At 41.1% G+C, this 27189-nt stretch overlaps 1 protein-coding gene across 1 annotated transcript in view; it reads left to right on the top strand.

The window, feature by feature from the left end:
* baiap3 (BAI1 associated protein 3) overlaps positions 1-22225 on the top strand; it is a 33822-nt gene extending 11597 nt beyond the window's left edge. Inside the window, exons 3-34 of the mRNA XM_031862101.1 lie at positions 2233-2320; positions 3041-3124; positions 3299-3406; positions 3875-3934; positions 4904-4970; positions 6486-6699; positions 6924-6968; positions 7550-7627; positions 8419-8524; positions 8681-8788; positions 8864-8956; positions 9447-9550; positions 9640-9757; positions 9936-10060; positions 11197-11287; positions 11489-11545; positions 11669-11766; positions 11882-11933; positions 12044-12195; positions 12336-12459; positions 13128-13268; positions 13451-13546; positions 13814-14029; positions 14140-14208; positions 14300-14379; positions 15384-15492; positions 16023-16094; positions 16183-16266; positions 16520-16640; positions 16716-16839; positions 16911-17116; positions 17296-22225. Of these exons, the coding sequence (XP_031717961.1) occupies positions 2233-2320; positions 3041-3124; positions 3299-3406; positions 3875-3934; positions 4904-4970; positions 6486-6699; positions 6924-6968; positions 7550-7627; positions 8419-8524; positions 8681-8788; positions 8864-8956; positions 9447-9550; positions 9640-9757; positions 9936-10060; positions 11197-11287; positions 11489-11545; positions 11669-11766; positions 11882-11933; positions 12044-12195; positions 12336-12459; positions 13128-13268; positions 13451-13546; positions 13814-14029; positions 14140-14208; positions 14300-14379; positions 15384-15492; positions 16023-16094; positions 16183-16266; positions 16520-16640; positions 16716-16839; positions 16911-17116; positions 17296-17399 (3394 nt within the window). The 3' untranslated portion in view covers positions 17400-22225. The remainder of the gene's footprint in view (positions 1-2232; positions 2321-3040; positions 3125-3298; positions 3407-3874; positions 3935-4903; positions 4971-6485; positions 6700-6923; positions 6969-7549; positions 7628-8418; positions 8525-8680; positions 8789-8863; positions 8957-9446; positions 9551-9639; positions 9758-9935; positions 10061-11196; positions 11288-11488; positions 11546-11668; positions 11767-11881; positions 11934-12043; positions 12196-12335; positions 12460-13127; positions 13269-13450; positions 13547-13813; positions 14030-14139; positions 14209-14299; positions 14380-15383; positions 15493-16022; positions 16095-16182; positions 16267-16519; positions 16641-16715; positions 16840-16910; positions 17117-17295) is intronic.
* Positions 22226-27189: the final 4964 nt, after the last annotated feature.

The raw sequence follows: 27189 nt of genomic DNA, 5'->3' as shown, positions 1-27189 counted from the left end.
ACACAGACACACAGACACACAGACACACAGACACACAGACACACAGAGTGAAAGAGTGAAAGAGTGAAAGAGAAACACAGTGAGTGAGAGAGTATGAGAGAGTGAGAGAGAAACACAGACTGAAAGAGTGAAAGAGAAACACAGTGAGTGAGAGAGTATGAGAGAGTGAGAGAGAAACACAGAGTGAGAGAGAAACACAGAGAGAGAGAGAAACACAGAGAGAGAGAGAGAGAGAGAAACAGAGTGAGAGAGTGATAGAAACACAGTGAGAGAGAGAGAAACACAAAGGTTGAATGATTATTTTTTTGTTGATGTATCAAATCAGGATTGACTGGATTTGCATCATTTGGGTATTATATCGGCTCATGAACACGTCGCCCCAAAGCTGGAAACAAAAGATCCCAGTCTGTCTGGACAAATCCTCAAGCTGACTGCAGAAGATGGGACAGATTTGTGGATAAGAGGATGCCCTGGATGATTGGAGATGGATGTGGAGAGAATTGAGTGTCTCATAACACAAGTATCACAATCAAATTCGGCTTATTTGTGCTATATGTGCAAATGAAAACTGTAAGCTCCAAAAAACAAAACCTCCCATATCTTGTCAGCCGAACAGGCTTTTTTTTGGCGGAGGCATTATTGGAGACTCGGTTTGTGGCTTCAAGCTTTCAAACACTGACTGAGGGGCTTTCGGATCAGAATAGCAACTCAGTTTTTGATCAGTATTTGGCAAAATCAACAAACACACCAGTGGGGCTGAAAATGAAAGACCTGTCTTTGTTGCAATATTGTGGTAATGCTAATAAATAAAAAGGTTGAACTGGAGTAGATGAAACAGGTTAGTTAATCGACAGAAACTAAAAAGCAAATATGTTGATTATTAAAGAATTTATTTTAATTAAAATACCCTAAAGTCAATTCAAGCTTCTAAAATATGATTATTTGCGGATTTTCTTAGTTTTGAATGATATTTCACTGTTCGTGGACTGTTGGTCGGATAAAGCAAGCAATCTGAATGATATCAACTGGGGCTCTGCAAAGTTATGATGGGCACTGTCTAAAGTTTTCTGACAATATGGACCAAATGAATCGAGCAGTCAAGAAAATGATTGTCAGATTAAAGGTTAATGAAAGTCATCGGCAGCTGCAGCCCTACTGCAAAGCTTGACTTGATTAAACACTGTGGACACTTTGAAGAATTGACTGTATTTATAGCATTTGATGAAAGATTAAGCCGTTTAAACTGAATACATCCACCTTTCAAGTTTTACTGGGTTTGACGACAGTGGAAACCTGACCGACTCTCTCAGCATGACTGCCATTAGCTCTCATCAATACATCAGGGGTTTGCCATCCTCTCCCCCACCATGGCGAGAGTCAGTGGGTGCTGGGATGGGCTGCCACTAGCCTGCTGTGATGTGATGACGCTAATAAAGGAGCGTGACAGCTCCTCTGTGGACGTCTCCTCCGTGTAATGTGATGGGGTTGGCTGAGAGACGAGGAAGAGGACAGAGAGAGAGAAGCTGGCAGGTGTGGGAGCTGTGGGGGTGAGGAGTTACAGGCAGACCGCATGGCTGATCCCGACGGTTCTGCTACAGCTCCACAAGTGATCTCCATGCAGGCCCGGGAGGAAGACGCCCGGTGTGAGGTTTGGGAAGGGTGAGATGTTGGGGTGAAGATGGTGGTGGTGAGGGAGGGGGGGGCTACTCCCTCCCTGAATGTGCATGTATCACCATGACAACTTGGGCCAGCGGGAGTCTGGGGATTCACTCACACCTGGAGGGAACGGGGAACATTTGCATTTTGCACACAGCCCTGCTCATCATACATATAGCAGATTAACATGATTCACACAGTGCAGACATGTTGGATTGCTGAGAGCTTTGGTCCAGACCTGCTTTTGCTTTTTAGTGCATGAGATAAGAAGGTGTTTGATGGCTAATAAGGAGCTGAACTGCAGGCGATGGAGTGCTGTAGTTCGACATAACAAGGAAACAGATCATCTTTATTGACAGACGCTTCTCTGAAGTGTCTGTAAACAGGATGCAGTGTGATGTCACTGAATCCCACTTTGTTTTTAATTTGGATCCAGAAATATTATATTCGTCTGATGAGATTAACTGTTACACGCATGTCGCCTAACTTTTTTTTTTTCATAAATTAACATATTTCCCAAGTATTTCATCTCTATTTTTAGGGATGATTTGTCAATCTGTTTACTCTTCTTGGCAGGATTTCCGAGGAGAGCGTGGAGTTTTTTGAGCGTGTGAATGCCATCCTTCAGAAGCAGGAGAACATGCTGCGGACTGCCCAGGCTGAGGTAACCCTCACCCAACTTCCCCTTTTCCGTCTGTTGCACCCTCGATACACATCCGTGCATTGCGAGTGTTTGTTCAGGCCAGTGTGACGCCTACAGACAGAAGGGCCGGGTCGAGTTGGGTGCTTGGAAGACTGGAAGCTCAGCTGTGACAAGCTGCTGTCGATGGTTATGTTCAGCTCCTCCTGCTGCCAATGCTAATAAGGCAATGATGCTCTATTAACATCTTTGCTGAGAGAAATTGAATATTCATTTCCAAATTGCTGTAAGACAAGAGAGTAAAAATGGGAGTCATCATCGAAACATAAGGAACATTCACACTGCATATCATAGTTGGTTAGAATGAAGTGGCTATTAATGCAATAGTTGTAGAAAGATCCTCTACATTTCAGGAAAATACTGAACATTTGGCTCCACTGCATTTATTTAACAGCTATAGTTACCAGTTACTTGTCAGATTGATATTTTACTTAAACATTTGATAAGCTTATAAAATACATTGCAAAAGCTGGAAACCAGTGGTTTCCTTTTTGGCATGTGACCCCTCCAAAAAAATCATGTTGCGACTCTTTGTCACGTTTCAGATGCCTATGAGTTGTTAGCAGTCGAATCAAAGAAGGATTTCACCTCTAAACCTTCATTCAAATAAGTATTTGAGGCCCAATGTGGAACCACTGCTGTACAGCCTTTTGTTTTGGCTGAACTGTTTCTGACCCCTCACAGTGCGAAAGAGGAGCCTGCACAGTGCCGCCGCCGCAAGAGCATGTGGATCAGGCCTTTATCCCCGACAGAGTCCGGAGGACAGAGGTGCGTCTGTTTTTAATTGTATTTCAGCAGTTTTTAAATTTTCAAAGTCACAATAACAGACACCTCCTTGCTTTTAATGTGCTTCAAAGCAGAAAACATGATGAGGAAGGAACATAAGCTTTTATTTATTCATTTTTGAGGGATTGTCATTAAGTGGAGTGTGTTTTCATTTAGCTGGACCTGCTTTATGAGGAAGCTGTTTACACGGTGGTCAACCGGGTGGGAGTGCCTTCACCTGAACATGTGAGAAGTGACGAAGACCTGTTTGCTTACCTGCTAAAGGTATCTACGTCCCTCCCTCCCATCCTACCTCTCTACCTACAGTACATACCTACCTACCTCCCTACCATCCTCCCTCTGTCCCTCTAAAAAGCAGGATCTATGTTTCGAGCTCCATTACATCTCTGTTAGTAACACCGCTGCTAGCCTGAATGATGGTGTTATTTGTTGTGGGCAAGCTGTAAGAATCTGAGCAGATGCTGTTGGCTCTAACCTGATTAAACATCAAAGTCCAGTCACACTGTGTGCTGATATACAGCTGTGATATTAAATCCATTCACATGAAATCGTGCTCTGGAGTGGGTGGTTGTGTTGTATTCCTCGCTGTCGGGTGCGGTTTTATAAAGGACTGGTGTTGCAGTGGATAGTAGCGCATTTTGAATTGTAACAAAACACTGAGTGTTTCTAGAATGTTCATTCACGTTTCTGTTGCGTATAAAAGCTTTTTTCTTTACCTTCTCACCACTCAAGGTGTTTGATATGGGCGAGGAGGAGCATGACATCATTCTCCAGAATGTTCAGGAATCTAAGGTGAGATTCACGAGTCGCTGTCCATTCAAGTTGTCCTCTATACAGTTGCACATGAAGCTGACATCAGTTTTTTATATGCAAGTTGAAAAATGTACACTAGTGTGTATATTTCCAGTCTATGCTGGTATATTTGTTTTACACTGTAGGCTATATTTAACAAATTATTAAATGTTGACGTTTTTGTTTGCCAGTTTAAGTACTTGCAATGTCAAATAGATCCTTTTTCGTGTCCAGAAGACTTCACACAAATGTAACAGAGGGGAGATATCATGACTCATCAATATTTCAAAGACAAAGGACAAGCTGTAACATTTTTGTCATATTGTATAATACAGAATTAAATGGAAACCAATTGGTGCCCAGAAAATAAAATGAAAATACTTAAACATTTAGCAAATTTGCTAAAACATTACCAACTTAAGTTAATAAAACTCCTCAGTGGTCACAAAGTGCAGATTTAGAGGCGTCACTAAATCCCCAGTTGTGCAGCCACAAGTGGTGTTTTAGTGCATTTCCTGGTATTTTCTCATGCTCTTAGTTTGCACGGTGCATTAGTAATAAAGTGAAAGCATTGGAGAGGAACAGTTGGAGTGCACTGATGCCCTTGGAGAGTTGTGAGATGTAAGACCTGTAACACCTGAAAGCCTCACTCTGTATGAGTGTGTGTCTCTTACTTGACTGCAGGGACTCTGTTAAGAACTGTGAGCCCTCATGATAGACTGTTGTTGTGGCCAGAGTGGAATATTTTCCCATTTAAATATTCACTGGAATTCTAGAACATTGAGTTTTTCTCCCTTGTGAGTAATAAAGCCAATATATAAGATATCTGATGAACCACTCAGTAATTGTTTTTTTCACATTGTTCTCTACAATGAATGCTGATCTATTATAATGTGCTCAATGCATGACATTGATTTGTTGCATTTACAGTTTCCTGCTGAATATAAAGTAAATTGCTCTTTTTCACAGCGAGCCAGTTTTTCCTTGAGAGTTTCCGTCATGAAAGCAAAGAGTCTGATGGCCAAGGACGCAAATGGTGAGACATCTCAAGATGGTAACCCACAATTTGTTTAAACTCTTGCAAGAGTTGCCCGACAACATATTCTAACTAGAGATGTTCCGATACAATTTTTTCCTTCCTGATACAGATTCTGATACCTCTCATATTTTATATATACTTTTTTCACCAGCATCCCCAAACTGTTCTTAACAATAATTAATTGTGTAATGCTCCTTCAAACAACTGTATTTATTCAAGTACACTATACTAAATTTTACAAGACTATATCTGAACACATAATAATGTTATAAATTACCTTTCTAATAACACACTTTTTTCTGAATAGAGATGTAACGCATCATAATGTACCTCAAAGCAACCTCCGTTAACGTTAGCTGTTAGCTCTGTTTAGCTAATGCTGGCCACGGGCTGCTAACAGCTAACGTTAACTAACTCTACTCCTGACAATTTTAACACCGATTTTTTTGTTCACAATGTCGCATTATCAGGAAAAAAATAGGGTTCACGAGAGTGTTGAACCACAAATGTGTAGCACAAGTAAGTTTGCACGTATGCAGTACAACTTGGACTGTACAGATCAGGTAGCTAGTGACGCATGCTGTTGCTGTTTCTGTGTATCGTGAATGAGCAGATAAACGATATGATTACACGATATCAGATCGGTGCATAGACGCCCATGTTCACCGATATCCGATCCAGCATTTTAAGCTGTATCGGAGACTTTTCTGATACTGGTATCGGTATGGGAACAACGCGTATCCTAACCATAACCATCTTGCCAGAGTTTCCCCAATTGTGGGTGACCATCAAGACACGACTGTGATGATACAATGCAAGATGGGTAAAATCTCTCCAACCTGCTTGTGACTTTTTGTGGTGTTAATTGATGTGTGGTTCATGAAAATCTACATAGACGAATGTTGAGCCATGTTGAGGTCTGACAACATATCATTGATGTGAATGTCTTGCATACCTTGCTCTTTGCATCTCTCCATGAATGCCCAGTATGCATGTAATTATATGACGACTGCACAATGTGAGGGTGTTGGTATTTGAATATTATTTCTTTATTATGAGGTGGGAATAAGGTCGGGGCCGACTTGCTACTCACATGACATTTATGAAATAACAAATCACATCAACCACTTCATGATATCATAATAACCGGTACGTGATTAGATATGTAAAAGATTAATAATAGCAGATCTTTTCAGTGTTCGACCTCCTGTAATGTTCATGTTTGTCAAAAATGGCTGCAGGTTTTTGTCACTTCCCTCGACCACAGCCAACTACCTGAGACCACTTTCCATGCAAGGTGAAATTCATCCCAAACAAGCTTGTTGTCACCCAGTCACAATCTTCACATTGACGAGCACTTTACCAAAACACAACACTGATTGTAATCGCAAATGAGCCCAAAGGATTCCCTCCTCCTGCTGCTGCTGTAACAGCATCAGCAGAGGGATGGCTATAAACAGTTTTCATGTGTGCGATATAACCTTTTCTATGCATCACTCCGCGGCCTGCCAGGGTACAGCGACCCCTACTGCATGCTGGGAATCCTGCTGGGCCAGAGTCCGCGGGAGACGGAGGAGAAGAAGGAGAGAAAGTTCAGCTTCAGGAAGAGAAAGGACAAGCTGGAGAAACGCTCCAGCACCAAGGAAGTGTTACCTGCCAGGTGCATCCAGGTGACCGAGGTCAAACCAGAGACTCTCAACCCAGTGTGGGACGAGCACTTTGTGTTGTGAGTACAGCAGACCTTAAGCAGAGTGCTGGACATTGTGATATGTGTGACATGCAGGATTCACAGTTTCATTTGTTTCACACTGAAATCTGTTAGATATGTGACCAGTGCAGCACAGTGTCATCAGCTCTGCACTAAAGGATTGATGGGTTTCTTGTTGGTATTTACTCATGGAGATGATTATTCAATTAATAATGTTTCTTGGTTGTTGTTTTTTTTCACAGTGAAATAGATGATGTCCATAATGACCTCTTACATCTTGACATATGGTAAGATTAGTACGCAGCAACTCCTTGAATATATTTGAATGTCAAAATGCCCGAGGGACAAAAAAAAGATTTTTGATTTCATTATATTAGGCTCAATTTGCAAACAGATTAGTATTTTTTTTCTAATTTATTTTCCAATCACTTAGAAAACACATTTGAAATCAATAACTTTTCCCCCCAAAACATTTTTTTGCAATCACAGATTTTCAATTGCCAATCAATTTTTCAAACCAATGGTCTTTTAGGTCTGATGGAGAAAAAGGGATTGTACTTGGTTGAGCATGAAAGCGAAGTTGCTTTTTGGCCTCAGCTGTAAAATTGTACCTTTTGGATTCGTAACAAACTGGAAACCTGTGAGCCGTTGCATAACAGATTGGTTGAAGAGTCGTTATTTAGCTGATAAAGAAACTTTTCTTACCCCCAGTCAAAGCTTTGTGAAGAGTTCACTCTTAACTGCAAATTCTTTTCTTGAATGCTAGATAGCAGATCTTCTTGTTCTGTTCATTGTTGAGCAATGATAGTGAGGCTTGTTCCTGCAGGAGATGAGAGGTTGTAATAACCTCTGAATTCATTTTCTTCAGGGATCATGACGATGACGTGTCTGTTGCAGAGGCCTGCAAAAAGCTCAATGAAGTCAGTGGACTTCGAGGAATGGGCAGGTAGAAGAAACTCTGTTGTGTAATCCTGAATTAACATTAATGTAACAAAATGTGATGATGCAACTGTCTTAGATGTATATTTTAGTTTGAAATGCTGCATATTCCTTTAGCAATGTTGTTAGTCTTTTTTCTTCAACAGCTAATGTGCAACTGAATCATAAATTGCGACTTTGTGCACAATTATATAAGTTGGTAATTCATTTATTCAACCAGTTGGCATTGTGGCAGTGAATAGATGACTCATTCAACCTGTCAATCAAAGTGTCATTTCAATTTAATTTAAGCCAAAAGTTGGAGTTCATGAATAAAGAAGCCAATGTTATCTACATTTGTTAAAAATAACAACACAAACTAGTTTGTTCATTTTAGGAGATCATTTGGTATTTGTCCTTTTAACCTCAAAGAATGACTGAAATACAGAACGCCCTGTGCTGAAGCTGTGCACACAGAGAACACAGAGTTCAGCCGTAGCCATGGAGAGACTAATAAATAGCAGACATGTTTAATGAAAACCTGAGAATGTCATTCAGAACCAAGGGACAAAAGGATCATAGACCTCTGGTGTAAAATGAAAATAAAATTTGAACAAAAAGTTGGAGTAAAAGCAAACTTTCATTAGGAAATGAAACTCATTCTGATGATGCTCTAATGTAAGTCACAATTCATAAAAGCATTAAATAAATGCCCTTAAAATAATAAAAAATATTGGGTTATAGCTCTCACATTACATTTAAACATGAATTCAACCTGTGACAAACAAGATTCCCTTTTCCCTGCGTTTGTCTTGCCAGGTATTTTAAGCAGATAGCAAAGTCAGTGCGCTCCAATGGATCTGCATCGTCAGGCTCCGAGGACAACGCCGACGACTTCCTCGGATGCATCAACATCCCTTTGAGTGTGAGCGTTCAAAGTCCAATCAAATACTCACTACTCAGGGGCGTCGAGCTACTGTGACGAATCAAACACAACCACAGATATATTCCCCCCGAAAGACACAATGTGAAGAATTCTCCCTGTGTCTGTAATGTTAATCTGGCTGATTCCTTCATGCAGGAGTTCCCAATTGTCGGCTATGACACCTGGTTTAAGCTGGAGCCTCGATCAAGTACATCTAAAGTTCAAGGAGAATGTCACCTGATACTGAAGCTCTTCACCAGCCAGGTCTGTGTATTCAGATTACTGCATACTCCTCTTCTTGCATGTGTAAGAATACCAACTTTTAACTTTAACTTTCAGAGGGACACAGCTTTGTCTAAGACCGACTCAAATGTCTCCATTCACAAGAAACTGCTGAGTCAGATTGTGGAGTATGAGCACGGTCATGTTAAGGTGAGTTAAATGCAGATATTCATTCAAAGCAACCTTTAAATAACAAACAACCTTAAAGCAGTGGCGTAACGCTTGGCCCCCAGTGAACACTATTATGAAAGGCCTTAGTGCACGCTAGTTATAAAGCACACACACACACACACCATCGTTTTATCACATGATGAAAACCAGACATGACATCGGACATCTACATTTTCTCAACATAGTCATATTTTTGAGATTTCAGTTTTAATCACTTTATCAAACCCCCACGGTGCATAGCCTGTGCTCTCTATATTTACTCCTCAGCCAGAAAGACAAAACCACCAGTTTAACATTCTGTAATTAGGGTTACGTTAACTTACTTTATTCATTGCTAATTAGTTTATAGTAGTGTTCATATTTTGCATTAATTGTTGACTGTATGCCATTTTTTAAACCAAGCAAAGTTTGTGATGATTACGAACAGATTCCTCTGAACTGACATGTAATCTGCTGAATATAATCCTAGAGAGAGCCCTACAACTGGAACGGGCAGGTTGGTCCTCCAGCATGGACTGTGCTGACTCACCATGCTGTGCAAACTGATCTCTCACCTCTCCAACAGGCTGTTATGTGAGTATTAACGGAGGTATACAATTGATCAAATCAAATATGAAAGCGTAAGCGTCAGGTAAAGGCACTTGTTTTGTTTTTTAACCCAGACGCTGGCAGTGCTACAGCAGCCACCATCGGACCCAGAGGGTGTGCTACTCCCTGCTGCTGCGCCTCCTGAGGACCGTCGATGCAGAGTGGGACCCCACCGCTGTGAGGGGAGACCTGGTAGGTTTTCAGCCATCGGCCTCTCAGTAGGAAAAAAAAACAAACCTTTCACCATCTGGAAACAGTCACCTCATTAGCTCAGCTCTTCACTGACATGCAACAAGGTTTTTGGTCCAGCCAAAAATGTCTCACAGCCAGTGTACTTAAAGCTATAACTGAGGGCCCTTCCTGTGTCCAGGAGAGGCAGCTGTCAGACAGCTTCAGGCTGTACACAGAGCACTGCCTGTGCCTGATGAAGAACATGCGTCAGGTTTTCCCCTGCACCAGCGCTGCTGCCATTACACGCTACGAGCTCATGCTGAGGTAAAGTCACACTGCCATCACATCACATCAGACACTCCCCTGTGCTGCCATACCAGGTAGACGCTCAACCCCTCACCCCAGCAGACACAGAGAGACTTTAATCAGTCAGTCATCATACTCTGAGGAGGAAGCAGTGTTGGGCTCCCTAAACACAAATATCTTAATCATTGCTCATTTCTCATTTCAAAATTTTAAACATTTGTTCCTGACCACAGATTTTGTTGTATACAACCTTAAAAAATGATGTTATTTGATATATATACGACATATTGTGGTCATAACATACATATGTTTACTTACATATCCTTATCTTCCATAACATATTGTTTCCTATGATATTATGCTTCAATTCCACCAGTAAAGTCAGTGACCAAATCCATTGGCTATAGAGTCAAGAAAATGTGAGAGCAACCCTGATAAAATGTCCTGCGACCCACCTGTGGGTCCCGACCCAATCTTTGGGAATGACTGATATAGATCATATAGATGTTGATGTTGCTTGTGTACATCAAGAAACAGCTTGAGGAAATCACAAGCATTCATTCATTGGGGAACATGAATATCCACAGTGAATGTCATGTCATCAACCAGGAAATGTTCCGGTCTCCATCAAGTCATGAGAAACACCAGATGGAAGACCATAGATATCTGCGTTACATTTGATAGTGATCTGGTCGACACTCTGCTCCGAATCAAGTCTGATGGACCGACTTAGCTTTGAGTTACCGTTACACAACAGAAGGAAGAGCAGTGAAATGGACCTAATTTGGGATTCTCTTCCACGTAAATGTCAGCCATTAAAATCAGCTAATTAATGAAGTTCTTGTTGTCGTGGAGGAGGTTTCTTTTTAATAGAAACTTCCTCCGTAAGAAGTCCAGCTCTGCCCAATGATCAACACCTCGAGGGAAATCTTTTCTTCATCTCTTAGAAACACACTCAGAGTGACTCACGAAAATCAGCCTCTCTCCTCTCCTGCAGAGACAGTGCAGGATCCTGCTTACAATATGAGTGCAAAGAATTTAGTGAGATTGAAGCTACTGTGCTTATATGATATTTTATATTCTAAGAATTTGAATTATGTGACCAGAAATCAGTGTTGTAATGTAAATGGCTTTTTCCTGTCTGTGAATGCCAGGGGGATCGGCTACATGCAAAACATGCTGGCGTTTACGACTGTGTGTCCCCTTCGAAATGATCTGCAGTTGGACATCACTACTGCTGTCAAGGTATCAATGAAAGAAAAAAACATTTGTCTTACTGTAGGTTCACTTGAAGGAACCCTGTGGAGTTTTTCACTACTTGAGGTGCTGTTGATGAATGACTTGATTAGCAGGTCAATGTTTATGGTTGTACTACATTTATGTACTCCACAGGCCACCTTTGAGTAGCTCATTTATTCTCCTTAATTTGTGTAATTATTTCAACAGAAAGGAACTGTGGAGTGGTACGAGAGCTTAATTGCACGATATAAACCAGAGGATGGGGTATGTCTGTACTGATTAATATAAGTCCTGATGATAGAGGTCATTCCATTTAATCATTTTTCATTGACTGTGGCTTGAGGATTAACATCCACGGTGTCGTTCATTTTTATATTGGCAAAGCAGACTCTGGAGGAGCAGCTGAAGAAGCTGGTTCAGGTGGTTGATTCCGTGTGTGCAGACGTACAGAGAGCCCAACACATTTACAACAAACTCTTCTACAGGTGAATACCAATGCTGTGCAAAAACAAAACAATGTGTAAACATTACCTGGCACAGAAACATTGATTTGGATTACCAACTGAAGCCATTTCATCCTTTGTTTGTTTGTTCGTACAGTGCAGTGAAAGTAGATTTCTTCAGCACATCATACAGGCAGTTGGAGAAACAGGTAAATCAAAAAATGATGAGAAAAGTCCTTGTAAACAAGTCTTTTAAAGCCTTGTGTGAATCATTCAGAGTTTTTGAACAAATTCTGAGTCAAATTATTAAATCCTTCAGGTAGCCGATGATGTAAATGTAGCAATGGAGCGCGTTTGTGGGACTCTGGAGCAGGAGAGCTCCAGACTGACGCAGACAATGGGAGAGACCATCTTTGAACTCTTCATGTCCTTGAACATCCTCAAAGGCTTTCGAGAGTTTCTTCCTCTCAAGTTGGTTATCAGTTCAACTCTCATGATATTTCATACAGCAGCATAAAAGGCTCTGACGGGTGGTTATTTGTTCATTTCAGAGTTCAACCTTTCCTTCTGCTTTGAATTTATTGAAAAGGACTTGTGTTCTTCTCTAACAGGGACGCGAAAATGTTGGCCTTGACAGGCTTTCATAACTGGTTCAAGTCATCGATTCATAAGTGGCTGCAGATCGTTCATGACAGATCCTGTGACAGAATTCGTAAAGCAGTGGAAACAGACAAGGTGAGAGGCCTCTGCCATTAAAAGATATGTAGTCAGTAGCAAATATGAGAGTACTTTTAACTTGTCATCGCTGTGTAAACACAGGTGTAATTAATAACATTAATCATGGCCCAGTTCCAGGTCTAGCTATTGTGCATGTTGGCTCACTGGAATGTTTGTGACACACAAATTAGAATGGGACCATAATTAATTTGATCAATTACGCCTTCGTTTACCCTGCTACATCTCAAAATGGCTGCTTTTTAAAAAGGATTGACTGTCTATAAATATATCTATTATAGATACAAGATATTCATTAAGTGTTTACTGCAGTTATATAGCGTGTAATAAAGCATGAATTAATAATGCATCAACCACCATATGCACATTCAAATACTTTTAGGCAGAATGTAAAATTCTTTGTGAAATACCAACATATTTTTTTAGAATATATAGATAAGCAGTTATAAATATATTCATTTATTGGCTTATAACAAGTATACAGTGTTTTGTAAAGGATTTATTAACTGCTGCTGATAGAGGTGATTCAACAGGTAACGGGCTGAATTAAAATATCGCTGAACTTTTAAGAAAAGCAATTACATTAGACATAGTCCTGAAAGACATGTGACCTGTTTTATTCACACGCTATGAATGTCACATGTTGTTTCCATGTGTTTTGTGAGCAGCTCGAGCCTGTGCAGCAGGCCCAACACAGCTCCTCTGCAGTGGAGGTGGTAATGTGCTTCAGCCAGGTACGGGAGATCTGGCTCCAGCTGGCCTGGCCAGACTCTGCGGGGGCCTTCATCTTTGTCACTCGTTTGACAGACGTGAGTGCTGCTTTCAGTGTTGCCACACTTTTGCGCATCCTGCACATAGAAAAACAAGACACTGAGCAGACTCGCATCCATACACAACAGGACTGATAAAAGATTTAACCAGTAAAAATCAAAAAGGAAACCGTAGATGTCATCGTTATAACAGAACAGGTACCTTTTTCTTTCTGTCACAGAATTTCTGCAGCGAGGCTGTCTGCTACTCTGAGATGATAACACGAAAGATTGAGAGAAACCAGCTGGGTCGAGACCACAAGAGCTTCACAGTGCAGGTAACGCCTGTAGCAAGACAGAACTGGGGGGGTATGCAATGACGTGGGAAGTAAATGTGTGTTCCCCCTGGCAACACAAAAGGCTCAGCAGCAGATCAGATATGTTTACACACAAAAAAACCCACAGTTGCCTCTTGTCGTCGTCAATCATTTACACTCGCACCCCGTCCCTCCACTTCTCTGTAGCCCTGCTTTTTTTTCCTCCTTTGTTTCTCCACTTCTCCACCCTCTGTTTCTCCTCTTCTGCACCTCCTCGCTCTCTGCTAGCTCTGCATCGCCCTGAACAACACAGAGCACGTGCGTGTCTTCCTGGGTCACCTGCCCCGTGACCTGGACTGGCAAGGTGTGGAGCGGGCCATGGAGGAGTCTTGCGGGGTGGAGGGGAAGGAGCAGGTTTACAAGGCTCTCAATGGGCAGCTGTTCAACATGGACCTGGACCTGCAGAGAGAAGCCAAGCATCTCATCACGCTGCTCACCGACAAGGTGCTGTGCCCAAAGCATGAATACCTGCCGATCAGTACTACTTGATAGTATGAGACTCCTTTTTGTATCTGTACGTGCATGCACATGTATGAGAGAATATATCTGTGCAGATGCTGCCAGAGCTGCGGAGGTACATCCAGCACATCAGCTTGTCTCCAGACTCCATCAACAATGACGACGTAAGGCCTTGAGGTGGTTCTCTGCTGCATTCCTTCACGTATCAGTGGTGTTTGTACGTGTGTAATGTATGTTCATGTGCCATTCTTCTAGGCTGTGTCGCCCCTTATGAAGTACTTACAAGACACTATGGTGATCCTCACTGAAAACCTTGTGAAGGAGAATCTGATGACGTAATTATTTTCTTCTCCTCTCTCCTCGCTATAAACTTAATTTTCTGTTTGACAGGGACAATGCAAATTAATTTCAATAACTATTCTGTGTTATAATTGTGCCACATCCGTATCAATTGCTCATTTCCATCTGGTGAGCCTGTGCAGCTAATGATAAAAGACTACATACATAATTATGAAGCACAAACAAGACAGAATTCACAACATAAAGTCACAGCACATGTAGCTATTTAAAGCAGGTATATACCCAGCAAGTCTTGCAAACAAACCATCAAAGCCACCATGGCAACTCCCAGTGGTAGTATATTTTTTTTATTATCAAAGCTAGGGTTGGTAGTTTATTTTTAGCATTATTGTACAAAAAGTCCTTCCTAATCTTTCAGCATACTGCAATTCAAGTGGTACCCCAGGGTATACGGCAGTTTTCCAGAAAAGACAAAAAAATGCCAGAATTCGAAATTACAGCCCTCATCCTGCAGCCCCTCCCTCCCTGTCCTAAGCCCCTCCCACCAGAGGAGCACAGGCATGTAAACGTTTTATACAGTTAACTGTACAAGTACTAGTCATTCATTTCAAACATGAAGCTTTCATCAGAGAGACGTGCACGTCTCCCGTCATGGGATAGATGTTCTGGAACCTGAAAACAGAGCCAAGAGGAGGTGCAGAAGTCTAGTTTTCTCTCACTTGAATTACAATATGCTCAAAGTTTTTTATGGAATTTTTGCCCAGTGTCGGCCAAAAATATACTGCCTACCCAGGCTTTAAGATTGAGACATGATTTGATGACCAAGCATGAAATGTACACCAATTTAGCATGGGACTCCTGTGCTATTGTGTACTGTAAGCCTTGGCATAACAATAATACCCCTCAGTGTTACCACTTATCATTATCAAGCTATTATCTGTGAAAACACACACGAGGCTAAGTGAGGGTACTGGTGTGTTATTGAAAGAGCTGGTAAACACAAACGCGTGGGTGTCTCATTGTGTCTGCTGCCTCGTAGAGTTCTCCAAAGCATGTGGGAGCTGCTCCTGCGGATGATCCTGGATGCGGTCGCAGAAAACAGGGGCGTTCAGGTGGAGTTCTACAACCGCTTCCAGTACACAGTGGAGGTCAGTGGTTAGGCTACTGCATTTCACCACACAATACTATTTGTTTAGCTATATCCAGTCTGGCATAGTTTGACTAAGAGGAGTACACTGCTTAGAAAGACATGTCAACTCTGTACAGATAATGATCACTGCTGATACCAGCATCCTTTTAATTAGCTCTCTAAGATTGCCGCCGTGCCATCATTAGCATATATTACATATTTATCAAGTCTCCAGGTAGTAGTTCAGCACCAAAGCGTGGTCCCTCATAAATGATGATGTGGGAGCTATTGTATATTCTAACGCCAATTTAACCAGCTGGCAGTGGACGTGACAGATTTGCATGAAAAGTCATGGCATGCTGCACGACAGGGCTGAGTTTGGAGTTTGGCAGACAGATATCGTGTTTGCCTGTCAGAGGTTTCATGCTGTTTCTGTGAACAACTTGTCTCCCTACTATGCTGAGACTTCATTCTATCAAAATGAGAGGGATGAATGTGAAGACTCAGCTCCAAGTTATATATATTTATCTTTTCACTTGAATGCTTTAGACCCTGTTGCAGTTCTTGCATGTCAAGGGAGAGGGTCTTTCCCTGGAAGACATGAAGAGTGAAGACTACAAGGTAGGAGTTCTTGTAATTTTTTTAGGATTTATATCCTCCTACCCAAGGTGTTATTTATCTTTTTGCTTTTCTGGCCGTGTTGTTTTAGGTCCTGGATGAGGAGCTCAGGCTGAATAAATGTCCCTCCTTTGAGCTGATTGAACAGTACTATCTGGAGAAGATTTCCCAACAGGTGTGTTTCCACTTACTGGCAGTTTCATTTTAGCCCTAAGGTGGACCGAGCCGTATTGATTGGAGAGCACAACCCTTTGTCTCTGTCTGTCTTTACCTCTGATTGAAAATCTGCCTTCCCCTGGGTTCTTGAAAAACAAGATGCTGTCAGGTTCTGTAACCTGATACATGCTTTCAATATTTCCTTCACCTTGTTTCTGCTGGAGGAAACTTCAAAATGAGTTGTGCTTTTACATATTATAACATAATTTCAGAAAACACTGAAACATACTCGCTTTGGTCGGATCAGTGTGAAGTGCTACTATGATGCTCCAGAGCAGAGACTGACGGTGGAGATTCTGCACGCTGCAGATATCATCGCACTGGATGCTAACGGTAAAAGTGTCACAATAAAATACAGGTTGTTGTATAGAAGTTGAGTTTGCACTCACTTTGTCTGCTCTTTCTCAGGTCTGAGTGACCCATTTGTCATAGTGGAGCTCTGTCCTCACCACCTGTTCCCTATGGCCAAGAGTCAACGCACGCAAGTGAAACTTAAAACCCTGCACCCAGTATTCGACGAGCTCTTTCACTTGTGAGTACTGTTGACCTCTCTTCTTCTTCTTCCTGTTTGTGCAAACCCTGATCTGTTCCTGTGTCTTCCAGCCACGTCAGTCCAGAACAGTACAGACACAGGTATGCCTGTTTGACCTTCACTGTGATGGACTATGACTGGCTTTCCACCAACGACTTCGCCGGTGAAGCCGTGGCTCCTCTCAGCGACTTCTGCTGGCCAGGGAGACCGAACGCCTCAGCTGCCGGCAAGAGCGTCCAGCCTGTCATTCTCCACCTGTCTCGCAGTAAACCCAGCGGTACATATAGCTCCAGGCTGTATCAAGATCTTTGTTTTACACAAACATAATATTGGTTCTTGGGAGCCCAGAGGGTGTAGCTCTGGGTTTTCCAATTACCTCTCCAACATGAAAAGCCATTCTAGAGATATTTGTGTCAGGTGTCGGAACTAGTCTCATCTGTTTGCTCTCCCCTCCAGAAAAGCCAATCATGAGGATGCTGGACGCTCGCATTGGAGACAAGGAGGCTCAGGAGTTTGTCCGCAGGCTGAAGGAGATTGAGAAGTCAATGGAGGAGGAGTAAAAGCTGTCCGTGCTGCCTGTGTTGGTGTTTTCTGACCACGTCTTGCGATATGTGCTTTTGTACTGGTACGATGTTTACAATATTTGAATTTCCAACAATGTTATCGTTTGTTCAGTAATTATACCAAAATGAAAAGAGAAAAAAAGGAGAACAGTGAAGCTTATAGCTGTTTACTAGCTGGGAGATGGACATCCTGTCACTGTGCAACCCTGTGCCGTCTCAGTCAAACTATATTTTAAAATTGAATGGATAGTTGATCCTAAATGTTACCAGTCTATATTTTTTGTAATGAGGTAATTGTTATCTTTGTTGTATGATCTTTGATATGATAGATTTAACATTTCAGAACTATTTTATGGAAGTAGCTAATGTATCCAATAGTATTCAGTCAGAGTCTAAATCTATACCTCAGATATGCTCATTAGTTGCAGGGGAGTAACCAGTATTGATACTTTTCCTTCCCCTTGGACACTGAGGAGATAGATTGCATGAAAGCCTATTTAGGATGTAAAAACTTGAACCCACACTGATGTCCCTCAGACAGTGGCTTACTAACAAACGCTTATGAATAAAAATACCTATGTCGTGAAGGAACTCATGAAGACATATATAGCTTTTGGGGGATTGTACTTTCTGAGTCTTGGTGTTTTAAGGCAGGTCAGACAGCTCAGCAGCAGGGAGACCTAACGCTCCCCTGAGGCACACGCCACAGCTCGGGTTCATTCCACTTTTCAGATTGCTCTTCACAAAGCTCACGATGGGTCATTGAAGAGGTCAAAAACCTTGTTGAGTTCTTTTAACTCAGTTCCTTCTTGCTGTCTGACACCAGTAAGCCAACATCTCTGCAGAAATATATGAGACAGTTTTACTGGCAACACTGCACTAATTGAAGGTTTTACAAAGTCAGCACATTGACAGAAACAAATTTGTGTCTGTCATACATAAATGAGGAAAAATGTGTTGAACAATGAACAGGTTCATTTAGAGAACTCATGTCCCATCGAGGAAGTATTTGACTTTTGTACGGCTTCATTTAATCTCAATCTGTGTTGTCGAGAGCTACAAATCCAAATGTTAGCGACTGAAACTTAATTGTACAGCCTTACAGGACGCACCACGAATTACTAAGCGTGCTTGGGTGTCATTATGAGAAGATTGATACCACTCTCATGTCTGTAGAGTAAATGGTAAGCTACCTCCAGCTGCTGATTAGCTTAGCTTAGCACAGTTTACCTGGCTCTGTCTAACAGTAACAAAAATGCACCTACCAGTACCTCTAAAGCTCACTAATGAACACAAATAAATTGTAATATTGACACATTGTAGTTTCAGGTGGAGGCTAATTCTTGGCTGGGGACAGTGACTTATTGAAGTCGCTACTTAATGATCACAAGACTCCTTGAATTATTCAGTTATAATACGGCATATTTGGGCTATTGTTGGTAAAATAATAATTGCAAAATTCTCTGAGATGAAAATAGCTAATTTACGAGAGAATGCACAAATTTGCGAGAAAATATATTCTGGATGGATGGATGTCATTAGTGTCAGCCACAATATCATATATTGTTCATTTTTTTTGTAAATTTGCCACTTAAATTTCTGAAAGAATCCTTGGTTTTTTGGGGTAAATTTCCGATTTTTAATTGACCCCCTGATTGGCCCTAGACTTATAGTTGTTGTTTTTTAAACTCCGGGTGGCAAAATCGAGTTGAGTTTGTTTTTTGTGCTAGCCCACGGACTACAAGTGACCCATTAGCCCAGTCAAGAAATAGTCTCGCACATAACCTCCATAAAACCACAACGTGTCATTTTAACACCGCTGTGAAGCAGACTCAAGTTCTCTCCCAAAAAACGAATAATATTGACTTAAATGTTTTTTTAGAGTCGCCAGCAGGAATTAAAGTTATTACCAAGAAGATATTTAATTAGTTTTTGAAACTTAAACTATTGTGTAAACATGAACAAAGTCCAACCAAACAAATAAAACAGATTTTACATTTTTCGTTCATTTATGGAGTTCAAATTTATGAATAATCGGTGAAATTATTAACCACTCTTATTTTCCTGAGGGAGCAGAAGTTATATTCAGAACCATTCATGGTTATGGGGATACACCAGGAGACCCTGATGCCTGATAATTGAAAGGGAGAAAATTCACCCTGACGTACTGTCCCCAGAGAGTGTGTTGCAGTGTGTGGCCAGATGGTGGCTAATTGCAGCTAATGAACTCATGTAGCGTTCAGAAAGTTCTGGAAAGACGGCAAGGCCTTTTGTTATCCCAACTTTAAATTATTGTAGGTTCATCACAGGGTTTATACACGGACCACAATTTGAGTTTGAGTCTAAATCTCTCGAGGTAAAGAGAAATAAAAAGTACAATGAGCCCGTGCAGTGGCATAATTATACATAAGGGGCAAGGCAAGACCTCGCTGCCTGCAGCAGCTCTCATTTGCCTGACCGCTTTAATTCAACACCAGCTCTCAGTCCTCCAAAGCTATGTCACTAAAAGGTTAGGATATCAGTATTTTTACAAAAATAAATAACAATCAGAGCACTGTGGATTACTTGTGGAACATATGAAATTGTTATGCAATTGAAACATGACTAAACAACTCAGAAAAGCACAAATTCTGATCACAGCTTAATAATGGAGTAACCTTTACATTTGACTCTAGTAGCTGTGACTTAGCAAGCTAATATTATTGTAGCAAGTCTAAAGTCTAAAGGACAGGTTTTGAATTAAATCAGGATTAGGTTAAAATCTAAAACTAGTCTTAAAAAACTATTTTTCTTCTTGAATAGAAAATCCTGCACTAATGAGTTTAGTTTCAGTCAGCTGTGTGAGTCCTCTGGCGAGAGTGACCTAACGAGGTTAATGTAAATCACCTGTGATGTCCTCGTGAGAGCTGCAACTGATTACAAAATTCCCACGATATAGTGCAGTCCAGAGCGAAGAACAGATAACGGAAGCATAGAAAGTATTTATGAGTCCAAATTTGTCACGTCTCTCTAATGGCGAATGAATCGGACTTTTCAAACGACAGGTTTAATTTAAGCCCCTTTAGACCTGGTGGAACTCTAATCTTCCTTCAGGAAATCGAATACAAGACTCACTTAAATGTAGGACTATTTTGAGGTCATCTGTAGTGTATTTAGGATTTAATTTAGGCTTAATTACAGTCCAAGAAACTGGTCCTTACTGTCACAAATGTAGCTTAGAGTTTACACTATTAAACCGATAATAAGATGAGGCGGTTCTAGGCATTAGGAAAAATGCAGGCTATAGGTAAACTCCTACTCAACCCCCCCGGAAAAAAAGATGCTCCATGATGTTGAGTTTGACTTTGCATGTTAAAAAAGCTTAGTAGCATACACAAACCAGGCCTTTAGGAGTTGCTAAAGACTGTTGCCAGTTTAAATGTGGCACTTTTATTGTACCTTGATGACAAGGCTACAGAATCACAAAACAAACACGGAAAAACACTGTAGCAAGTGCCGAGCACAGGAATTTTCACATCGACAGCATTTTATCAGTGATGTAACTTAATAGTAGCTGCTTGTGTAGTGCTTTGTCGTTACTCTGTGGAGTTGTGGGGATGAAGCACGCAAAAAAACATATTTAAAAGCATATATCTATGCCTGGAGATTGTTCTGCATTGAGTGATGAATCCTTTCAGATCTGAACAGCACATGCCTTTATGTCTTATTTTAGATTTTAAGATATCACAGGCTATATTACTGACCTCTTTCGTCGTTGGTATATTAACATTACCTGACATATTTTGTTAAAAACATACTGCAGGTTATCCTAAACAAAGACTGAAGGACATGAGTATGATATATAAATAATGAATGGATCTATTGACTGAAATATTCATAATTGTCAGTGTGGCAGTAATATTTTCTCTGTATTCAAATCCATAGACTATTAAAACCAGATATTCTGGCCAGATGTTTACACAAATACATGCAACCTCACATTATACAGTATAGAAAATGAAAACTAATATTATATAATACAATTTATACTGGGGTCACAATAAAACATTTTTACAGTTTTAGATCGAAAATCCAGATTCTTGATGAGGAAGGCACAGTCTATTTTTCCAGTCAATACAAATGTCTATGTTCAGCATAGTAGACGTCCTCATGTTGCCCTTAAACAGGCAATCTGGTCAGTATTAGTAGAGTACATTGATTTATTCTTGTGATTTTCAAAGATTCAAATAAAGTATTTGTCTTCAAATGTTCAGTGAAGTCAGTTGTATTATCATAGTATTCATTTCCTGCAAAGTGCATTAGACAAAAGACTAGTTTTGCTGACCATAATAAAAAAAAGGGAAAGGATATCAGACTGTGAATTTACAGAATGTCATCACAATTTAGTTCCATGACCGCCTGCTGACCTATTTTATTTAAGGTACTAATATAGAAATATTTACTGAAATTAGTATTTGGTTTGTCGTCTGCCGTCCAAATTAAAAGGCAACAGCTGGTGTAATGTATCTTCAAGAGGCAAAATACCTTCAATTTGTTATCGTAAAAGTGAACTATTTGTCCTTGAATTGTAAATGCCTGTGTTGCTGTTTACTGGATTATTATACCTTTGGGACCTTGAATAAAGATTGTAATTAAATTTGAACTTGTTGCCTTCACTGACATGCGCATAAAGCATTTGAATATGGATAATGGTTGGAGTGATTAATGCCACCACTGTTGGACACTGACCTGTTTCTCTACACTTTATCTTTCCTACCGTGTCATCATCCGCCCAATCACTGTCCCATGTTCCTCGGTGCTGTCTCTCCTCGACCTTTAATATTCCTCCCCCTCTGCAGCAGCTACCTGAAGATCAAACACATCCTGACATGCCAAAGCAACCCTAGAGACCACATACAAACAGTGAGAAACAGGAGTGTTTATTATATCCAGAGATCAGAGGGCCAGAGGATTTACCCTGACAATCATTTCACTGTCCACGTTTCTCAAAGAGCTGCTATGACAGTGGATCAGAGCAGGATTTCTCATAGCAGCAGGACATGAGTGTCCATGAGGGCTTCTACTCTACGGACTGCTAGTCGATACGTTTTAATTTAAAAGGGTATTGATTTGTGTTCTGGCTCAGGTGTGGAAAGGATCTTGTCATCTAATGCAGACATCATGCCCTCCAGCCGGCGCCTGCACACACTACATCCATCGGTGCACCAGACAGCTCTCTGCTACTGTAATGTCTCTGTGCCGAGGGGAGCCTCATACAGGTTAATAATACTCACTGGTTCCTTGTCATCTATTCTGGATGGCAAAATACATGCTGCACTCAGCGCCTGTCAAAAAAACAAAACATGCGTGAGAGAGGAGATCAAGAGTCGTTTTCATTTGGGACTTCTGATTTTGACCACTAGATGTCCTTGTAATTTTACAAATGCTTCCTTTAGCTTGAGTCATCATCACCATCACCCTCTGATTCATTAAGTTTCCACTCAGTCATGCAGCACAGAGCAGCGAATCAAGACTCCCCAGATAGAGCCTCTTAAGGCTCACGACCCTCCTCCATCAAGACAATGACGCCTCTGACTTTAGACGGGATCTGCACTTGTAGAAAGCGAGTAAGCACGTTCACAACTACAAGTACACTTTTGAGGTACTTGAACTTTACTTGAATATTTAATAATATCAAATATGACCAATAATTAACAAGTGTATGATGAAGCATTACTAAAGGTAAGGATGAGGCTTTACTGATGCTGGGGGAAATTCACAAGTAAAATAAATCACCTGTGACATTAAAGTGATGAACCTGTTCATGCATCCATTATTATGATCCAATGATATATATATATCATGACAATATACTGAAAACTTAACTTAACTTATATCATTCTGACATGGGCCATAGTGCATTATGGCTCTTTTTTTCTACACTCACCTCCAGTGCTGGGCGGCCACACTAAGATCCCTTATTTATGATGAATTTCTACCTGGAAAGGTACACAACTCATACAATTGGCAATAAAGGGGCAACTATGATGGATCTTGTCAGATAGAAAAGCAGCATTAATGCACTTTGAGGTGCTTTGAAATATTGTTTTCAAAACTATTAGAAAAAAACAGCTTTTATTTGGAGTTTCTATTCTTAAATGGTCTTGTGGTGCGAGAGACTACAGTGAGCCTCCCTTATCAGGTGTTTTTGCAGCAGGGGGGAGAGCTAGGAGCCTTCAGCTGGTGTTGATCCCCAGGAATGTTGGCAGAGTCTCTGCGTTGCTGCTGCTCCTCTGCTGGCTCTGGCAGACACATTTAACAGCACTGTGATCCCGCGGTGTCTTATCTCCCCTCAAACAACCACAATCCTCCCCACAGAAATGTTACACAGCAGAGCCCGTCCCCTCCTAGCTCAACCTGGAGCCCACACAGACACTCCTTCCCCTTTTTATTTTTTTCTGGCAAAGATTTTAGATTACACACCTGCAGATTCCGTGATGTGGCATTTGCTTTGAAGACCAACAGTACAGGTTTAGTCATGACACTCCTTATACATTTCCATCTGCCAAGGGAGACCATTAATTCAAGCTAACCGAGCTATGGTGTGTACAGTGTGCTTGCGTACTTGCATGTATTATATTACAATACTTGATGCACTTCAACAGAAGTATCCTCCTTTGGAAACTTAAGAGAGATGTGATTACATCAGACAATAAATGTCTGCTACTACCAAGGTCTAAGAAGTTTCCTTCAGAATAATGGAAGGTTCCTCGCCGACGAGCATAAACACCTGTTGTCTGCAGGTGCATGCTTTGCTGTGGTCAGAATAATTAGGCACTTCTGAAGTCGGCCTCTCCTCTAAAGAAAATGTGCTGAGGAAAGGCCAACACAGCAAGTCCTTTGTGGCTTGAGGGGCCTCTATCGGAGTGAGCAGAGATAATATTGGACAGTTTGCCCCTGAGGAATGCAATTGGGACAGTGTTTGGGCCAAAGCCAGAGAGAACCCATCTCTGAATCATCCCGTCAGCTTCACACAGACCAGTGTCAACTCATGTCATCACAGTGAGTGAATGAGTGACTGGTCCAATCCCATTCCATTGACACACAGGCTTTGACACGCTCTGATTAGGTTTACCACACTGTAAAACCAGCAAGTGCTTGAGGGCTCCTTCCTTCAAACCAGCAGTCTTTGCTTAGCAGACATACCCACAATTCATAGCATAGTTATATTAAAAAAGGGGAAATCCCAAACCATGTTGAAAAGAGTTGGCAGAACGAGTTCAGACCTGCATACAAGGCTCAGTAGCAAACACTGTGTGTGAATGTGCTTCCAGTAATAGAAACAGATTTTTTTTTTCAATGAATTGAGCCAACAACAATATGATATGAAAAATATTCTCATTTACCTAAAATTTTAAAAAATAAGCCTCACTTTAGTTACAACAGAAGTGACTTTAAGCTGGCTTGAAGGTGCTACATTTTAATTTCAGAGTATATCTATTTGAGGGATTGCGTCTTCTCAACATGGTGACGGCTAAGCTAGGTGTTAACGGTGCTAACGGTGCTAATAGTGTCTGCGACGGCATCGGCGGCAGCCATTGGCGAGCCAGCGGGGCACGCTCAGATGTAATGACAACTCAACAGCGCATCACATTGTGGAAGCACTCAATGAGTTAAAATTCTGTGACACTGGAAGGAAACACTGCCAAGGGAAAGTCAATTTGGATTCTTGGATTCATCCAGATTTGGATTCTTTTGTCATGGTGGACACACAAATTCAACGCATCCATGTGAATATGCAACGCTGAGAGCTAGTGACATCATATGAACAGTGAGAAAGACTACTTATGGTGGGTGGATGGGTCAAACTAACTTTCAACCAGGAGACCGGTATTCAAAACGTGTTCGTGTCCCGTTACGTATTTTACTTGGTTCACTATTTCAAGCCCAACCCTGATGTTTTTACTAAACCTAACTAAGTGGTTTTGTTACCACCAGCACGTAATGCCTTGTTTCAACACACACAGGGGAGGAGTGACCTCATTCTCTGCTCAGGTAGACATTATTCCACTATATCATCACATTGAAAAAAGTTGTTTTCTGCTGCATGAATGCTCTCAATTTCATATGGAGAACCTTTTAACTCCAACTGTCTGTGCACACAGCAAATTCTGCTGTAAGCTGTGAAGAGCTCTATATATGGTCAGTTGTGACAGTTGAGCAAAGAAGCTTTTGTACAGCAGTGCCTCGGTACATAAAGAACAGTATGTGCTTTACAGACTTGTGTTTGTCCAAGAGGTTATCACATGAACGGCATCTGAATACTTTACGACCTTTGATATATCCGTCAACGGCCCAGAGGAGGTTCTTTGATTCCTCTAAAGCTCTCCAACCCAACCGGACCTCCTGTTTGTGAATATATATATATATATATATATATATATATATATATATATATATATATACTCTCTTGCTGGTAAACAATGAATGACTGAGTCATCGCAGGGAGGGAGATTCTACAAAATAGAAGGTGAAAAGTAAAGAGCACACAGTGGAGTATGCCAGCGCCATAGTTTGATGTATGAGAAGGATGTTCATTTTGGGACTTAAACGAAAACAGAACTGTTTTCTTTCGGCACAGAGCGCTCTGTGAAGAAGTAATTATTGTGGCGGGGCATGTCCTCATGAATCCTCTGTTTATCCACTCAGTTCGGCAAGCACACTAACTGTGGTTCCTTCGGTTGGTCCCACACACGCACATCCATCCCCTGCTATTTCTGCAAAAGCATGAACAACTTGTATACTCCCCGAGCAGTGTGACTACATTGGAAATGTTCTTTGTATAGATGTGTTTATGGTGATTACAGGATTGGAAGACAGCATTATACATCATTCCTCAGCTCCCCTGGTATTTCTTTTTGTCAAGGTAAAGGGTATGCACCTCCAAACTTTCCCTTTGCAGTTTGTTTGATGTGTTTAAGGGGAGTCTATATGTCCTTAACTTGGCTGGTGGTGTTAAAATGAAGCTTTACTTTGCCTAGAAACATCAGGCCTACCAGCCCTGTCTCCGAAAAATGACTTTCTCAGACGACAAAATTGCATGTGAATTACCACGTGTGGTGCATGTGTCAGAAAACAAAAGTGCTTTTTAACACAAGAAAGTCACAGGACTTATTTCCATCGTGGTCCTTGTCGTAGGAAGGTTGTGAATGCATGAAAGAATTCTCTCTCCATGAGGATTTTCTTGAACCTAGTCGGTGTATTTTATAAAACAAATAAGAGAAATATTAATGCCGTAAAATGTGAGTATTACTGAATCTGCTGTGCTTTTATACGCACTGTTTGCATTGGCACTGCAAGAGCAAAATGGCAGACTCTGAGGAAAACTGTACTTCGGGATCATGCCAGTAATCTGGCCTTGATGAAACCGTTCACACTGAAAAATATTCCTTCTGCACTGCATGTATTTCTCACCATATTAGTCCCACAATGTGACACAGTTTTACTTTTACTACCAAAACACAAGCAAACATAAACCTTCTCTGTTGTTGACTGCAGTGATGGATAAAATACAACTTTCTTCTCTCCCTAAAAGAGACGCAAACTGTATCCACTCTAATTACACATGGAGGGTGAATGTCACAAAAGGTAAAGATTGTAGCAGAGGGAAAATATTTGTATCCACCTCTAATCAAAGCATGCTCGCTATTGTGTCAACGGTGACATTAAAGATGACATTTTGACCAGCGCTGTTTAGTCTTGTTGTCATTTATTCCTTGTCACTGTTGCCCTTTTCAAAGGCAAGAAA

Source organism: Anarrhichthys ocellatus, unplaced genomic scaffold (assembly GCF_004355925.1).
Source record: "Anarrhichthys ocellatus isolate YVR2014 unplaced genomic scaffold, GSC_Weel_1.0 scaffold26, whole genome shotgun sequence".
Lineage (NCBI taxonomy): Eukaryota > Metazoa > Chordata > Actinopteri > Perciformes > Anarhichadidae > Anarrhichthys > Anarrhichthys ocellatus.
The sequence above is the reverse complement of the archived record's forward strand: the minus strand, read 5'-3'. Positions and strand labels throughout refer to the sequence as shown.